The sequence below is a fragment of the Panthera uncia genome, chromosome B1 (assembly GCF_023721935.1).
Source record: "Panthera uncia isolate 11264 chromosome B1, Puncia_PCG_1.0, whole genome shotgun sequence".
Taxonomy (NCBI): Eukaryota; Metazoa; Chordata; class Mammalia; order Carnivora; family Felidae; genus Panthera; species Panthera uncia.
The window spans coordinates 9,310,763-9,329,983 of record NC_064811.1 but is presented as its reverse complement, the minus strand read 5'-3'; the positions used below and the strand labels follow the sequence as shown (position 1 = coordinate 9,329,983).

The 19,221-nt window shown below is 37.4% G+C and overlaps 1 protein-coding gene across 8 annotated transcripts in view; it reads left to right on the top strand.

The window, feature by feature from the left end:
* Positions 1-19,221, top strand: part of RAB28 (RAB28, member RAS oncogene family) — a 124,992-nt gene that overhangs the window by 27,625 nt on the left and 78,146 nt on the right. For all 8 annotated transcript variants that reach the window (XM_049630318.1, XM_049630319.1, XM_049630317.1 and 5 more), the window contains exon 4: positions 5,498-5,627. In XM_049630318.1, the coding sequence (XP_049486275.1) occupies positions 5,498-5,627 (130 nt within the window). The remainder of the gene's footprint in view (positions 1-5,497; positions 5,628-19,221) is intronic.

Genomic DNA, 19,221 nt, shown 5'->3' with positions numbered 1-19,221 from the left:
TGACACTGCTGTCATTCATTTCACTCACCCATATGTTATAATCACTCAATACATTGTTAGTATTGTTACTTTAAACTGTTGTATTTTAGATTAGTTAAAAATAAGAAAATAAATGCTTTTGTTTTATCTTTACTTATTCCTTTTCTGAAATTCTCGTTTTCTTAATGTAGAAATGAGTTTCTGACCCATATCATATCGTTTCTTTCTCCCTCAAGGGCCTCTTTTTTTTTTGTTTAAAAAAATTTTTTTTTAATGTTTATTTATTTTTGAGAGATAGAGACAGAGCATGAGCAGGGAAGGGGCAGAGAGAGAGGGAGACACAGAATCTGAAGCAGGCTCCAGGCTCCAAGCTGTCAGTACACAGCCCGACGCGGGGCTTGAACTCATGACCATGAGATCATGACCTGAGCCCAAGTCAGATGCTCAACCGACTGAGCCACCCAGGCCCCCCCTCAGGGGCCTTTTTTAACATTTTCTCTGGGGCAGTCTTGTTAGCTCTGACTTCTCTCAGGTTTTGTTTATCTGAGAAAGTCTATTTCTCCCCCACTTATAAAGGATAATTTTACATATAGAATTCTAGATTGGTCTTTTCCTTTCTTTCAACACTTTAAATATTTCACTCCATTCTTTTCTTATATGGTTTCTGATAAGAAATTCACTGTAGTTCTTATCCTTGTTCCTCAGTAGATAACATATTCCCTCTCACCACCCCTTCCCTACCCCTAGACTTCTTTCAAGATTTTCTCTTTGTGTTTTGTTTTACACAGTTTGGATGTATGCTGTGCCTACATGTAGATTTTTTGGGTATTTATTCTACTTGGTGTTTTCTGAGATTTCTACATCAACGGTGTGGTGTCTTTAATTGATTTTGGTAATTTCTTGGCCATTATTCAAATATTTCTTAAGCTCTGTTCTCTTTTCTGGTGTTCCAGTTATATGATATACAAATCAGAATTGTCACATAGTTTTTTAATGTTCTGTTTTATTCATTCTTTTTTCTCTTTGCATTTCAGTTTTGGAAATTTCTATTAGCTTATCTTCAGGCTCATGGATTCTTTCCTAGGCTGTGTCTAGTCTACTGATGAGACCCATCCATCAGTGGCATTCTTCATTTCTGTTACAGTGTTTTTGATAGCTAGCATTTTCTTTTTGTTATCCTTTAGTGTTTCCATCTCTTTCTGTACCTTATCTACCTGTTCTTGCGTGTTGTCTACCTTTTGTACTAGAACCTTTAAAATATTTATCATAGTTGTTTTAAAGTCATCATCTGATCATTCCAAAATCTGTATCATATTTGAGTCTTACTCATATTCTAAGGCTTACTTTTTCTCTTCAAAGTGCCTTTTAATGTGCCTTCTAATTTTCTGTTGAAGGCTAGATAAGAACTCAGGTAAATAGGCCTTTAGTGTGGAGCTTTATGTTAATTGGCCAGGAGTTGGTCTGCGTTTAATGTTTGCTGAGGCTCTAGGTTCCAGAGACGTCAAATTCCTCTAGTGTCCTTGTTTTTTTTCTCCCTGTCCTTTTAGACATCTCAAAGCACTCTTCCTCAGTTGAAGTTTGTGTTTAGCAGCTCTTTCAAGTGTAGTATACTACTATTATGCCGGAGCCCAGTTGGTGTCGTGGTGAAGTGTAGGGAGGGGGAGGGAATTCTCTCATTCTGTGCTCTTATGACTCAGTCATAGCCTTATGGTGGGCCTGTGTCCCTGGGCTGTGACCTTCACAGGTATTTATTAGCTCTTCCCACTTAGGTGACACAGGATGGCTAGAAGGAGCTAGAGATGGGAACTTGTTCTACGCCCATGTGATATAAGACACTCATTAAGCTTTATTCCTGGGCAGTGTGCCTTTTTTATGGCTAATACTCTGGGCATATTTACAGTGGTAATGTCTCCCTCCCCATGTCAGAGCCATGTGGGGATCTTTCTTGATTCTACCGAGAGGATGTGGTAGGGTTTCTGGAGGTAAAATCCATGAAAGTGTGGGGGTACCCCCACAGACTGTGTTGCCTGGTAGTTGTTCATTCTCACAGTGGAACACAGGCAGCCTCCACCAGTTTATCAAAATTACCGTTTAAATGTTCCCACCGTTTCCTGGCTATGGTGGCTTCTGTGCCAGGTTAGCATATTTGGGCTGTGACTCTTTGGATTCACCTGTCTCCCCAGATTTCAGGGTGGTGATTTACCCTGCAAACTCAGCTCTCTGTTTTGTCCAGAAGAGTCATTGATTTTGTTTGTTTAGATTTTTTCTTACTGTAAAGACAGACATGATGACTTCTTGGGTCTTTACGTGTCAGAACTGAAGCTGAAAGTTCTAGAACTTTTTTGTGTTTTGATGTCTTTTTGGTTTTCCCATTTCCCTTTTTGGATTTTGACCACATTGGTATAGGTTAGAACTGATGAAAAATTGCCATATTAGGAGCAAAGATGGAATCATAGTTTTTACATTAAGTGGTATTGAGAATGGGGTATATGATGTTTGGTTTGTGGATAGCTAGATTAATGAAAGGCATATAACCTTTTGCCTTTCTCATGACTTCTGGAAGATTCATACTTACTGATCTCTGAAAAATACTGACACACACTGGTTTAGCTCTGGAATTGGCCAGCTTTTCCTTAGAGAGCCAGACAGGAAATATTTTAGGTGTCACAGGCCGTACTGGCTCTGTTGCAGCCACTCAACTCTCCAGTGGTAGTACAGAAGCAGCCCTTGATAATACTTAACCAGGTAAGTATGACTATATCTCAATAAAAGCTTATTCACAAATATGGGCTTTGAACTGAGTTTGACTTGGGGACCATAGTTCACTGACTTCTGGTATATAATAGATACCTATTCTAAGCTTAGTGTTTAGTTTTTATTCTAAGCTCTGGTCTAGTACTGATCATTAAGGGTTGTGGCCATGTTTTATTTGCATCATATGCACGTACTGGCCCATGTTGAGATGAAGATTTTCACATACTGATTTAGAAGGGTTCCAAACATCTTAAGGTTTAAGACTCATCGTGGGTCAGCAGCTCAATCTATGAGTTACAAAAACTATCACAGAGTTGCCTTGAAAATGTGATTCTTGGGGTGCCTGGGTGGCGCAGTCGGTTAGGCGTCCGACTTCAGCCAGGTCACGATCTCGCGGTCCGTGAGTTCGAGCCCCGCATCAGGCTCTGGGCTGATGGCTCGGAGCCTGTTTCCGATTCTGTGTCTCCCTCTCTCTCTGCCCCTCCCCCGTTCATGCTCTGTCTCTCTCTGTCCCAACAATAAAAAACGTTGAAAAAAAAAATTAAAAAAAAAAAAAGAAAATGTGATTCTTACTCACTCAGAATAATAAAAATTCCCAGTATTTGTGTAGTATGTTAGTTTTTAAATAAATCTTTTTGTTACTTCCCATAATCGCTTAGACATGGCAGCTATCATCAAGGTAGATTACAGAAGCGTTGCTCAAGATCAGTGGATGGTAGGGCCAGGCCAGGACTGCAGTCCAGCGGCGATCTGACTTTCAGGGCAGAGCTCCTTCAACACAATATGTGATATCATTCGAGTCAACTGAAGGTGGAGTCAGTCGTTTGAAGATTAGCTTCCTTTCTTCCTCTCTTCTTCTCTATACGTGCTGCCAAAATGAGTACTGAAGATTAGTTTTCTTCAGAGGCCAGTTCTGGGGCATTATTCTTAATAAGAAAAGTGGGCTTGTGCTGATTATTTCAAATAATTCTATTGCTGGGCATTATTTCAAAGCATTTAGGAAGACAGAAAGAAGTGTCTAAGCTACCAAAATGAATCAGACAAGTGATTTTGCATGAAAATTATAGAATATTTAAACTGGAAGGGATGTTAGAGACCATTTACTTTCAGTGATCTAATTTTAGAGGCAAACAACCTGAGACCCAGAGGAGCTAAGTGACTTAGGGGCCAGTGTAATTTAATAAAAGAACATGGTCCTAGAAGGTTATAATAGTAGTATGCTATTCTCTGGCTTGAGAAAGGCAGTTGTTAAATTTTCGGGAATTTTTGTGAGCCAGTCGTTAAATACATTCATGATTAAAAATACATAAACTCATCAATTATATTAAAAACGAAGATATATGCTCAAAATTCATCACTTACTAATCATTTTACCATATATTTTCTTAAGTAGGTTCTTGAAATTATTGATGTCTAATGTACCTATATGGTTCAGATGCAATATGGCTATGTCCTACCCAGCTTTGTTGAGTGAAGTGACATTGATAGCTTGAAAATGGCCACAGGGGAGTATTTGTACCACATAAATAGGCAAATGAGACAAATAACACTCTACCCTTCCCGACCCCCACCACGGCGCTAGCCAGTTTATTAATATTTACCAGCATATCACTGGTCGTTACTTTTGTGTTCTATACTTGTCTGTTTATGTGCCTGGCTGCAAGACTGAGTTTCCTGAGGTTTGGAATTTATATCCTTAGGACCCAGCACAATGCTTGGCATATAGTTGGCAGACAAATGCTTATAGAATGCATGAGTAGACTTTATATTCACACAGCCCTTGATTCAGATCTGGCTTCCTCACCTACCCTAGTGGTAGTGGTATGTGACCTAAGTATGGGTGACCTTTGTTATTGTAGCCTCTCCTTATTAGTAAAATGAGAATAAGAGTTAGCAGCATTAGATGATTATTGTAAGGACTAATGAAAAGATCTAAATATATGTCTAGATGGATAGTAGGTACAAAAATGTAGTAAAAGTTTGTGATTATATCCTAAGAAGGAGGAGACGTAAATGCTATTAGGGTCCAGACTTAGACTATATGCAGAGCTTTGTATTAAGTGTTTGACCACGAACTGGATGAGAATCAAGAATGTGGCACTGTTATTTTTGTGTGTGTACATACTTCTCCTTCCCACACAAAATAATGGGATATATTAAAAGGAATATGATATATAAGAGGCAGGAAGCAATCCCTCTGTTATATTTGGCTTTGTTCAGGCTCTTATTACAGTATCATGTCCAGTTTTACATTGCTCATTTTAAAGAGGATGTCAAAAAACTGTATGTAGTGTGTCCTGGGAAGAACCCAACAACTATGATTAAAGGGATAGAAAATAGGTCCTTTGAGGCAAGTTTAAGGAATTGAGTTTGTTTATTCTGGAAAGGAGATGGTAAAGGAGTCACTTAACTGTCTTCAAGTACATGAAGGGTTATTACAAGGAGGATACCCCAGTGTTGTTTTCCAAATGCACAGAGGACCAAAAGAGGAAATCGACTTACTTCATTTAAAGAAAATTGTGTTAAACACTAAAATTGACTATCAAGGGATGTCATGGAATCTCATTTTTGAAAATATTTAGAAAGAGCAGCAGCAGATGGTTATTTACTGGAAGGTTTACATGTTTGACCTCATGAAAGTAACAGGCAGGATTGTAGACCTTTGCAGCCTTTTCACCCATGATAGGATTTTTTCGTATTTGTGGTAGCTCACCACGTCTATGCCAGGTATCTTACAAAAAGTTCTGTAACTCTTTTGTGACAGGGAATCCTGTTGGTATATGATATTACAAATTATCAAAGCTTTGAGAATTTAGAAGATTGGTATTCTGTGGTGAAGAAAGTGAGTGAGGAGTCAGAGACTCAGCCGCTGGTTGCCTTGGTGGGCAATAAAAGTAAGTCATTAATGCTTCTTTCTGTATCGTTGTTTATCTGCCTATCCTTTAGTCTTTGTTCCTAAACAAATTTTGATGTGTAGAAACATAAAAGATACAGCTTTCCTGGAGTAAGTAAATTGCTTGAAGAGAAAGTTTGCATGGATGTATACGATCTTTTCAGTGACAGTTCTGATGCTTGATCTCACTGCCCTGCTGCTTTGGCCGATTCCCGTTAAGGTAAGTTCTGTTCTGACAGTGTGTGTTTTGGCTTCCTGTGGTCTAAGGAAGCAGCACGGACTATTAAGAACAGCAACACAGCTGCAGATTTTATGATATTGCACTGCAGCTTCAGCTCTGCCCCAGAGATTTTGAGAGAGAGATTTCATTAAATGATCGTCCGTCGTAGGGAAGAGAGCAGCGTCGGGTGGAGTTTTGGGTGTGTGGTTCCTTGCTCCTGTTTCTCGCAAACGTCTCTCTAAATTTTGAGATTAGTTCTAAAGTACAGATAATTGCTTGTGTTGTTTTGTTTTTTGAGAAAGAGTGTATTGGGGGAGGAGTCGTGTGTGGTGAAAAGGGTGGATAATTTTTGAGATCTGTCAGCTGGGCTATTATATACGGCATATAAAATTATAAGGCTGAATTTTGTACAGGACTGTTGGTTCATAGCCCTGCAGTGCAGTTACCTGGAAAAGGAGACCTTAATAAGGGTTTTTAAATATATAAAATATTATAATATGACCTAATCTTCTACAACTGTTTGAGGTCACAAAAAGAGAAAATGAATTTAAATTATACCATGGAGGATTTAGGTCAGGAAGAGTTTCCTGACTACAAGCGTTGTTAAACCAATACCCAAGTATACTACCAAGAGAATTATCTTCTCCAAAGGTCTTTAAAAGTATAGTGCATTTTTTTGGTCTGTAATTATTTAGGAAATAGTACTTCCTGAAGGACTAAACCAAGATTTCTTCATTATGTGGTTTTGCACACTTAGATGAACATTTAATAAATCCAAGCCTTACTTTAAAACCATTACAAAACAGGTGTGGATATCATTTCTCTGAAGAGTTAAAAATACACATTTTATAATAGTGTCTAGAAAAATAGTATTACAGATCATGAAATGGATGCCTTGGGTACAGTTTTTTTTTAAGTTTTAGGTGAATTTTACTTTTCTGTTCTGTAAATAATTCTAATTGAGTGAATCTGATGCTTTTCAATTCATTGAAATTCCCCTTTAGAAATCATAAGTTTTGGTGACCTTACCTTCTATTTCTGAGTGCAGCTTTTCATTTTAGGAGACCCATCCTTTCTTTCTTTCTTTCTTTCTTTCTTTCTTTCTTTCTTTCTTTCTTTCTTTCTACGTTTATTTTTGAGAGAGAGAGAGAGACAGACAGAGAGAAACACAGAATCTGAAGCAGGCTCCAGGCTCTGAGCTGTCAGTGCAGGGCTTGATGTGAGGCTCAAACTCATGAACCCTGAGATCATGACCTGAGCTGAAGTCGGACGATTAACCGACTGAGCCACCCAGGTGCCCCTAAAATTGTTTGTGTTTTTATGAAAATATAGTAAACAGAAATTTGGACTGAAGATTGAGGATACTCTTAGGTAAGGATGAATTATAGGTTTATTTTTACTAAAAATTGTGTTTTATTATGTTTAAATATAAAGAGTACCTAGAGTAGGTTAATGAAGTAGCCAGTAGAGGAAGAGATTTGCTTTAATGAAATAGAATTAGTAATGACTAAATTATTTCAGTGTATAATACTTAAAACAAGTTTATTTTTTCCATATTCTGAAAGGCTGTAAGACACTAGTTAGTGATTTTTTTTGTAGTATAGAAGACTTCAAATGAAGTATTGAGTCATGGTTAAGATCATAGGACTTTGAATTTAGAGACTGCTTTTACAAGGCCAGGTTTTTTCACTTAACAGCAGTGTGACATCAGATAGGTTACTTTATATCTTTATACCTCAGTTTCCTCATCTGCAGGTAAAGATAGTAGTTTCTGTCTGATAAGGTTAAAGATTAAGTGAGATTTACATGGAAAGTGCTTAGCATGAGGTCTGTATACTGTAAATGCTCAGTAACTATTATCATCATTATTATTATTAATCACAATAGCCTTTATTTTTTTTAAAGTTTTTTTTTTTAATGTTTATTTATTTTTGAGACAGAGAGAGACAGAGCATGAACGGGGGAGGGTCACAGAGAGAAGGAGACACAGAATCTGAAACAGGCTCCAGGCTCTGAGCTGTCAGCACAGAGCCTGACGCGGGGCTCGAACCCATGAACCGTGAGATCATGACCTGAGCCGAAGCCGGACGCTTAACCGACTGAGCCACCCAGGCGCCCCAATCACAATAGCCTTTAAAAAACACTGACTATAGCTTCAATTTGAGTGATCACAAATTACAAATTAGTACAGCTGAAACAGACATCTTACAAAAGTGGCCTGGAGGAAATGGTTCCTAGAGAATTCCTTTGTCACTATCTTATGCCTCATTTATTTCTTAAAAAAAATTTTTTTTTTTAAGTTTATGTATTTTAAGAAAGAGAGGCACACGGGGTGGGGGCAGAGAGAGAATCCCCAGCACTCTGCACTGAAAGTGCAGAGCCCGACGTGGAACTTGAACTCACGAACCGTGAGATCATGACCTGAGCCAAAATTAAGAGTCTGACGCTTAACCGATTGAGCCACCCAGGCGCCCCCCCTCCTTTTTTTTTTTTTAGATTGATACTTCTTGTACCATAAGATGGGTAGGGCGATTCAGTTCAGCAAACACTCTTGAGTGCCATTTATGTGTATTCAGTTAGTCATTGTTAATTTGCACAAAGTTTGAGCTAGAGTGCTTTTAAGTAGTGAAAGGGCCTGTTAACCTTACTCTTAGTTTTTTGGGGTTTTTTTTTTTTTTTTTCTTTTTTTTTCTTTTAGCTGACTTCAAGTTTTCTAAAAACTTGACTGCCTTTCTTTTGCTCTGTTTGGTTGTTGGGATTAATAAATACAATTATGTCCAAATCTTCATGGAAGGCCCTACTTTTTCCTAGCAAGGTAAATATAAATTCCTGCTAGGTCTTTTCCAAAATGGGAAAGAGGGTAAGTCAACTGTTTATTCTGTGTATTTTACAGAAGTTCTGTTGAACTTTGATCGTGTCTGTAGCCCGATGTGGGGGAGATGACTGATAGGCACCTGGAAACAATGATGTTACCATCTAAAGGCAATTTCTGCAATTCACAGAGCCATGTTTACCAGGTCTGATACCTGGTTTCCTGGTTTTGAAAGTCTTGGTCTCCCACTTGACCAGAGCCTACACTGCAGAACCTGGGGGTTTTCCATTCATGTCCTCTTTATGGGCTTATTACAGGTGCACCTGGCCATGGCCTAACACCGCACCATCGCCTCTCGCACGAATACTGCAGTAGCTTGCTAACTGTCCCTCCTGCTTCTAGCTTTGCTCTCGTACTATCCATTTCTCTAATGGCAAATCATGGTATGCCTCTTCTAGTGCTTTCTCATCACACCTAAAATGAAACCTAAACTCTTCATCCAGGTTTACCAGACACTAGGTGATCCGGCTCCTACCTGCCTCTTAGACTTCGTCTGTGTGTTCCCTTGCCCACTCTGTGCTAAGACACACTTGTATTTTTTCCTCTGCTTTAACATTCCAAGTTAATTTGTATCATAGGGTTTCTTCTGCTCGAAGTACTTTTCTCTTCTGCTCTTTAGTTGATTGGCTCCATTTTATCATTTGGATCACATCTTAGATGTCATCTCCTCAGAGTTGCTTTTCTTGACCACTCAGTGTAAACGAGCTGTGTAGTCCCTTTGTCTCAGGACATTCTGTTTCACTTCTCTGTGTCACCTCAGTGCCATCTGATGTTTCTTGTTTGTTTCCTGTCTGACTTTCCCTGCTAAAATCTAAGCTTAATGAAGCATAGGGACCTCATCGCTTAGAATAGTGCCTGAATGAATGAATACTGAATGAGTGAATAAAAGCCTTTTCATGAAGCCTCTGTTGGAATTAGAAGTGTTTATGGCGTGGGATGTGTTATTAAGGGAAAATGGTTTTCTTAATGAGGAAAAATACATACGTAGATACAGGGAATCTATTAGATGGCCTTCAGGCCCGGCTGGCCTACTGAATTCCACTTGGGTGAATAATGTCAGAGAGTTTCTTAGGAAATATTTTGAAGTTATATTATGCTGGATTATGTTCAAGATAAAATGTCATAGATTTTATATCATGATTTTAGGTTAAATAAGTACCTAATTATTTAAGTACCTCTTAAAGAATTAAGAATTTTGCTTTTTCCTAAAGTGACCTTTATGTAATGATAGAAAACCTACGCTTTTTACTTTTTATTTATTTTTAATTTTTTTGTTTAATTTCAAAAACCATCTGCATTGAAGTAACAGTTTTCATGTTTCTTTCAGTGTTTCAGGGAAGGTTCACATTGAAATTAAATGAACATTCAGGAATATTCATTTTTTTGAATTAATTTTAAATTCAATCCATGTTGTTATAAGCACATGGCATTTTAATTTGTCATTTTGTTATTTTCTATCTTTAAGCTGTTATGTTTTCCTACTATCTGATCCATCAGCTAGTTTCTCCCCTGACTAGCTAACATTCTCCGTTGGATAGATTGTAAACAGAAATTAACAGGGGTTGCATAGAAGCTGCCCTCTTCCTGATTTATAGTTTCTTAGTCAGTGGAGGGGTGGTGGTTATCAGTAACTTGTATTGGGGGTAGGAATTATCATGCTCCAAGATAGAGTGGATAGATGAATGATTTCTGCTCTTAAAGATATTAACCAGATCCTTTCCCAAATAAAGACTAATAACTCAGATTTTTAAACAATCTTCATGACAGATGAGGGCATCGAGAAGAGTGCATCAACACTAATTAACAATGTTGAGTGTATATTCTTCTTAACAGTGATTGATTGTTCTTGGAGTACTATCTCTGCCCAGGAAGTGATGTGTTACACTGCGAGGTTCAAAGGTCACATTTTAATGTACTCTGTAGTTGTGTTCCCTGAACTCAATGGAAATGTATTAGTAAAACAAGTACATTTCAGGTTGGAAAATTTAACTGATACCCTCAATAAAATTATGACAATTTTTTTAAAGATTATTTTTAGTGATAGAGGAGCGTGAAGAAATGGTTATGCATCCGGCTTGAAAAGTTTCATGGGGATTTACATGAAAGTGCTTGCCTATACTGTGACTTTTTGAGACTTCAAAAATCCTTATTTTATCTGGAGAGTAGAAATAGGAAACTGTGAGGTAGGTGACATTTACTCTGGTTCCTAAGTTGAAGAGTTTGTATCAACTTCTGTAAAATTTACCATCTACAGTATTATAACAAAGTGAACGAGTGAGTCATTATTATCAGTTTGCTTAAGAGAATTTGTAATTTATAAAGCATGAATCAAAACTCTTGAAGATTTGAAAAATTCATTCTGTTTATACATTGTGAATTAAAACATTCCACCTCTTTGCCCATTTGTTTTAATACTTTGGTTCTTTTTTGTTCTGGGAATAGTAATCCCAAAGTATCAGATCCAAGTGTCTTTTTCAGATGGACTTTATATTTTTGTTTCTATTGCTTCTTCTTCCCCCCCCCTCTCTTTATATGTAAATTTGTTTAACTAGAGCTATGGTTATTTGCTAGTAGGTGCTGATAGCATCTGATTCTGATAGTGAAAGCATCAGTATTTTGTGTACTGAGAGTGAGCAGGGAAGGGGCAGAGAGAGGGAATCCCTGTGTTGACAGCCCGGCGCCTGACACAGGGCTTGATCTAACAAACTGAGATGATGACCTAAGCCGAAATCAAGAGTTGGATGCTTAACCAACTGAGCCACCCAGGCGCCCCTAATACATGCTCTTAAAACTATTCTTTTACATGATACTTGACACTTCTGCTGAACTTTCAGAACATTTTGATAGTATTTCCAGTTTAATTGGTGGAGTTGTTTCCTCAAATGCATAAGCTTGCATTCAGACTGGTGTTAGGACTGGTAATTATTGGGGAACAGAATGTCAGATGAGTGCTTTTTCATAATACTAATCAAAAATCATTTTCACCTGACAATTGTTGCAGTGATGTTACTATGTCATTTCAGAGTAACTTTTTTGTAGATAGTCTACTTCAAACCATTTGACAGTATTGTAATTTCCTCAGCCTGAGAAGTATTAAGATTTCTGTGGTTTTGCTTTGTTTGGGGCAATTATGTAAGCATTGTGTATGTTATAACAATAGGTTTATATGATTTCTGTCCATCTTCTTGTCATGATAGAGTTTATTAAATGCTAAAGAAAGGATCATCCACTTTACTTTTTATTTCTTTTATGATGAATCTCTGATTTTAAAAATTAGAAGAAATTATAAAATATTAAACTTAATTTTAATCTATTAAAAGTTAAAAATATATAGCATTGTAAAATGTATAAATTAAACTTTTATTGGTATAAAAACAGATTTTGTGAAAAGATTTAAAATTTTCATTAATGTAATTTAAGTCCCTTTAGTAATTTAAATTTATTTGCAGTGATTGAGGAACAAATCCAATATAGATTAAAGGAACATTTATAGGGAGGATCAGAAAACTTTAGCTTCTGTGCTAGGGCTGTCATTTTATCTGGTTATGTCACCTTGGGCAGTTTACCTAATCACTTAGGATCATCCTCATGTATAAAATGAAGGATTATACTCAGTAATCATAAGCACCTTCCATTCCTAAAATACAATGACCCAAACATGTCCAGTAATAAGTCTGCTTAATAGAACATATTTACTGCCATATATATTTTTTTATAATTTGTTTAATGTTTATTTATTTTGAGAGAGAGAACACTCACATACAAGCGAGCAGAAGAGAGGCACAGAGAAAGAGAGAGAGGGAGAGAGAGAGAATCCCAAGCAGGTCCTCCCACTGTTAGTGCAGAGCCCAATGTGGGGCTTGAACTCATGAACCATGAGATCATGACCTGATCCGAAATCAAGAGTAGGATGCTTAACCGACTGAGACACCCGGGCATCCCTGCCATATAAATTTTTTTTTTTAAATTTTTTTTAACGTTTATTTATTTTTGAGACAGAGAGAGACAGAGCATGAACGGGGGAGGGTCAGAGAGAGAGGGAGACACAGAATCTGAAGCAGACTGCAGGCTCTGACCTGTCAGCACAGAGCCCAGTGCGGGGCTCGAACTCATGGACCGCGAGAACATGACCTGAGCTGAAGTTGGACACTTAACCGACTGAGCCACCCAGGTGCCCCCCTGCCATATAATTTTAAGAGAGTTTAATTTTAACTTTATGTGTATTGTAAACACTGTCTTCTTATCTTTGCAGAGATGGTTTCTTAGGTCATTTTATTCACTTGTTAGATTATTAAGAATCTGTTTTCTTTATACATGGATAAGTGCCCATACCTAATAATAACAATAATAAATCTAGCTAAGATTTATTGACTTCTTACTACTTGCCAAGCACACCCTGGAACTATGGTCAACTTTGGAGTGTTTGGGGGCTCTAAAAATAGCATTTCTTCTTAATTTAAAATTGTTCTTGAAGTTAGATTTAATTATTTTTTATATTCTATGACATTTTCTCAAATTTCACATGAATGTGTAGTTTTGCAGTATAAATAGAGCAATTCAGCATGTATTTCCTTTTTTTTTTTTTTTTTTTGCTTTCTTATGTCTTCTTTCATTCATTTCATTTAAAAGTTAGTGATTGAGCCCATACCTGTCTAGGTGTTAGGGATACAGAAATGAAGAGACAAACTTTTTTGCCCTCATCTAGCCTGGTTCCAGTAGAAGAAGGTAGTAAATAAGTAAATCAGAAAATATATAATATGTTAAATGATGGTAAGTTTTGCATAGACAAAGCAGGAAAGGGAGAAAAAGGAAGACTTGGAAGAGGGTGTTAAGATTTTAAATATGGTAGCAAGGAAAGTTTGAGAAGATGACATTTGAACAAAGAGATAAAGGAAGAGACAGAGAGTGCCATGTAGATATTTGGATGAAGAGTTTCCACGGCTCCTGGGTGGCTCATTCGGTTGGGTGTCCGACTTTGGCTCAGGTAATGATCTCATGGCTCTTGAGTTCGAGCCCCGCGTCAGGCTCTGTGCTGAAAACTTGGAGCCTGGAGCCTGCTTCAGATTCTGTGCCTCCCTCTTTCTCTGCTCCTCCCCTGCTTACGTTCTCTCTCTCTCTCTCTCTCTCTCTCAAAAAAAAAAAAGATTTTTCCAAGTAGGAGGAAGAGTAGGAACAGAGCCCTGAGGTAGTATTTTGTTCTTGATTTTGTTTTTTCTCCCTAGGAGCTATGAAGAGGGAGTGTGTGTGTGTGTGTGTGTGTGTGTGTGTGTGTGTGTGTGTAGGTAGCAATTAGTAGGGAATAGTCAGCGAAAGAATAGTGTAGGACATGAAACTAGATATAAAGAGGGAAGGATCTAGGAAGAAGACAAATCAGGAACAGCTTTGTAGGCCATTGTCAGGGCTTCAACTTTTACTGTGTGTGAGATGGAAACCCACTGAGGGATTTCAGCAGAGTGAAGTGATTTAACTTGAAAGGATCACTGCAGTTCTTGTTTTGAGAATTTACTACAGTGGGTAAGAATGGAAACAAAGTAAACAGATAGGAGACTGGACATATTTCAGGTGAGAAGTAATGGTGGCATAGACTAGGGTTACAGCAGTGCAAGTGGTGGAGAAAATGAGTTGGTTTCTGGATATATTTTGAAGGGACAGGTGATGGATTTTCTCATAGGTTGGCTGTGGAGTAGAGGAGAGAGGAGGCAAGATAATGCCAAGAGTTTTGGCCTAGGCGTTTGGAATGCTGAAGTTCAGGTTACTGACGTCAGAAATTGAGTGCAGGAAGAACGGATTTGGGTGAGGATCTCAAGTTTCCTTTTGGACGTGTTAAGTGTGAGGTACTTCTATTAAGCATCTCTGTGGAGCTACTTAATAGGTAGTTGGATATATGAGTCCGGAGTTCAGAGGCAAGAGAAGGTCTAGAGATAAAAGTCTGGGAGTCAACAGCATATTGATGATATTTAAATCCTTGAGACTGGATGAACTTTACATAGGAGTGAGTATAAAAAGGGAAGAATTACAGAGATTAATCCTTGGGTTACAGCCATGTTTTAAAGCTTGGGGAAATAAAGAGAGATCAGCAAAGGAATTGGCATGTGGCTAGTGGAGACACGAGGAAAGTCTGAGAGTGAAGTTTCCTGGAAGCCACATGTGAAGGTGTTCTAAGAAGGGAGTGATCAACAGGTGAGCTCTAAGAATGGTTATTAGATTAAGCACGCTGAGGGGATTGGTGATCACCTTGGCAAATAGATTCATCGGAGTGGTGGGGGTGAGAGCTGAGTATAGTGAGTTGGGGAGAGAAAGGAAGACAATGAGTTGTAGATGACGAATAGAAGCAACGTGTATATGTAATGCCAGTCTACAAGGGAATTGACACATGGGGCAGCAGCTGGAGGGAATGTGGGTCAGAACTCTTTGGTGTTGTTTTTGAAGGATGGGAGAGATTACAGCATGTTTTGTGTTTATGGGAGGAGAGAGACAGACATGGAGGTATGTGTGCAAACACTTGATGATTAAGCACGTCTTACGTCTTCTTTTGTTGTTTTAGCCCTGATTCTATTTTTGGATACAATTTTGAATGAGTCAGCTCCACTCCTTAATCTTCAGTCTATTGCACTGATTCTGATTTAGTGAAAAAGTAGAACATGAGGGGTTTGTGAGGACTTTCCCAAATCTTAAACTCATCTTAGAGGGTTGAGAGACATGAACAAATAGAATAGGAGTAGGACAGAATGCTAGGTAGTTTCTTGCTTGATTTTAATAATTATTAGCTATTTCTTGCTTTTTAAACTCTGAGATTTTTCTGAAAAAGTCACCTTTTTTCCGAATACACGTTTCCTCCCCCCACCCCCTTTGCAGTTATCCAGGTGTTCTGTAATTGAAGCTCCATGAAGGCAGAGACTGCTTTGTTCACGGCTGTCTCTCTAGTATCTATCTAGCTTAGTCCCTGAACACCCGAAGTGCTCAGTAGATACTTGTTATGAATGACTTGAAAAGTATTCATTCTCCACTGAATGAATAGTGAAAAACGGAACTATGGACTTTTTGAGATGATAAAGTGAAAATAATACTGTTCTTCCAGCTTTTGTGTAATGCTGAGCCCAGGTTTTTGAATCAGAAGAGGAGTTTAATAATGACAGACTCATTTCATGCTTATGAGTCACTATCACATCAGACCAGGCAAGACACCTGCTACGTTACACATGTAGTTCTTTTGAAAACCAAACTCCTAACTTTAATTAATCTCTTAATTTTCACACAAAATTTTAGTTTAAAAAAGATGAGAAATTGTATTTTCCCTTATAGATATTTACTTTATAGTGCGTTCTGGCACGTTAATATTGTCCATACAGTGGTTAAGGGCACAGACTTCTAAGTAAGACCACTTAAGTTCAGATATGGGCTCACTTATTAATTGTTGACCATGGTAATGTACTCACTTCTTTGTAGCTCGATTTTCTCATCTGTAAAGTGGGAATAATTTACAGGGAGGTTGTTGCAAGACTTATTTATATAAAGCTCCCAGAACCAATGCCTGTATGTAACAGGTGCTTTGTGTTAGTTGTCATTATTGTGTCTCCTACTGTGTCCTCAAATTCTGTCTTCTAATTATGGATAATGGGAGGAAGTATTGCTAGGTATATATAATTTTTTACTTTAAGGATTTAAAAGTCAAGACCATTAAAAATCATGTGAAATGTCTCTGAAATACATAGTGATTAAAATTTCAGTTATTATTAATATTTGGAAGCCAGTCTTCATTTAGCTTATATTTTAGAAATACATTTTTCTGAAAAATTATTTAAACTCAGTGGAGGTGATAGGATTTTGATATCTAATCTTAATGGTGAAAGCTGATGTATAGTTGCCATGAATTTTATCTCAAGTTTATTTTGCTATGTAGACATATGTCTAATAAAAAAAAAGATGCTGCATAAACCATCATTTGAGTTTCAATGTGCTTCTGTTTTTGGTGGAGGTATAAATGTTATTTCTGGCCGTGTCCTTCATACTTAGCTCTTCTTACAACAAATGGAAAGGCCTTAATTGTACCTAAGGGAATAGTTAATCCACAGTGGACATATGGTGGACAAAAGCCGAGTCTAGTGAATGAAATAAAATTATAAATGGTAAACATGTGAATGCTTGCAAAGTCTGGCAGCCATGAAGGATGGAGTATTGTTTGAGATTAGCAAATTTGTGTGCAGCATAATAATTCTTTTCTTGACATGTTTGGATTGTACAGGTTTATAGAAATTCGATTAAAAGATTCTTATATATAAAGCATATTTGTCTCTTTTATTGTTCATTAAGCTTTGTGATATGACTTTGATGTCAACAATAGAGGCTGATGATCTCACATTTTTGGAAAGTTACTGCTCTTTTGATTGGGGGCAGTTAATTAGCATTAACCCAGAACAGCTCTTGGGCTTTATGGATTTGAGCATTATATGTGGTTGCACTGCTCCAGCAAAAGGTTAAGTATTAATGGAAAACGGTCACAGCCCTTTTACTTAAAGAAAACATGTTACTTGTACGTTTTCTTTTGATTTTACTTTTACAGTTACATTGAATGTCTTCATTCATTTAGCCATCCATAAAGCAAATATTGTTGCACACGCAGTGGATAATAAGTCTTTTTAGGACTACTTGTGTGGTATGTCACAGATCATTAACTGCAAGTAACCACCTGACTTAAGGGAAGCCTGGAAGCATCATTATAGTGAAATAAGCTTTTATTTAGGTATCACTGCAGCACATTGATTTATTGAAATGTCACCAGTTGCTACTGTGAAAATATATTCTCGTTATCATTCAGGGAAGGGTAGAGATTAACTGCTGTAGACTGTAAAAGAGATCTATTGCTGACAATGGAAAAAAATAAAAAATGAAAAAAATGTTATGTGGTCTGTATTTGATCTAATAATTACTTTTAAAGAAGTAATTAGGTAATTAGGCTAAGTTAGGTGATTCTTTAGGATGCTTTCAAGTCTGTGTGTGCTTCTACATATGTTTTGCTTTCTCCCTAATTTGAAATACCTTTAAGTTAAGCAACATAGAAAGGCAGCAGCAAACTTCATTATAACAGTCCATAAAGTAGTAAGTTCTTTCTGTGAGCACATGGCTGCTTTCTAGGCAAATATATCATGGATCCTACTTTCAGGAAATTTCAGGTCTTGTTGTGGAAGTGAGATTAACATAAAAAGTACAAAGGAAAGACAACATATAATTTGGTACTGTCGTATCAGTGGGAGGGAAAAATTGCCACCTAAGGATTAAGAGGAATGTGTAACTCACACTGAGTCTTTGCAAAAGTAGTGGGGTTTGGATATATAAATGGAAGGACTGAAATTCAGGCAAAATGTTAACATTTTAAGATAAAGTGTATTTAGGGAGAATTTGACAGAATCTTGAATCCTTAATTATTTGATTCATTTAATAGAGTCTATGCCAGGTATTTACTATTTTTCAAAGCAGTATAAGCTATGTGTCAATTTGATTTTATTTGGGCTTTATTATTAAAATCATAGTAAAAATTACATTATAGCTTTTGGCATTTTGCTGCCACACACACACACACACACAGTGCTTAGGTGGGTAGCTTACTGTTCCTTTTGGACTAATGCTGAGTTGTTTAAATATAGTGATGGTATGGTGTTCCCTTTTATAGAACATTTGTTATGTGCCAGGCATTCATGCGAAGTGATATCCGTTTATGACTGAGGAAGCAATCTCAGAGACGGTAGATTGGTTGTTGTTAGATAGCTAGTAGGAGGTGGAGCTGAGAGTTGAACTCAGCTGTTTGCCTCTTGAAGACCTTCACTCCTTTCCATTTTGTTACAGCTGTTTTGAGCCAATTCAAGGATATCTATCCATATGGAACTTAACGTTGGCTCTTTTGCAATTAAATAAAAAAAACACTAAAGAAACATATGTATACATATACCATAACACAAAAAGCTGGTAGAAAGTTAACTTTTGCTTTAGGGATGTGGAATTTACTATTTCTAAAGCCCTGCTGCACCCAAAATAATTCAGCTTCTTGGGAAGGATGTCCAGAGCCCTTTTACACACTTATATCTCCAAAGAACTCATTTTAGTTTCTTGAAATAGGAGTTCTATTTCTTTATTTTGTTTTTGTTTCCATGCGAAGAAAATCTAAATAACTGAAAAATATTAGAGCCTGGGTTAATTTGGCAGGGTTGCCATAATGAAGTACATCGGACTGGGTGGTTTAAGCAACAGAAATTTACTTCTTCACAGTTCTGGAGACTACAAGTCCAGAATCAAGGTTTCCTTTTGAGACCTGTCTCCTTGGCTTGCAGCTGGCTGGCAGTCATCTCCCTTCGTCTTCACACGTTCTTGCCTCTGTGCACGTCTGTATCTTAGTCTCCTGTGAGGACACCAGTCAGAGTGGATTAGGGTCCATCCGTAGGACCTTGATTTTACCTTCTTACTTTACAGGCTCTATCTCCGAACAGAGTCACATTCTGAGGAACAAGAGAA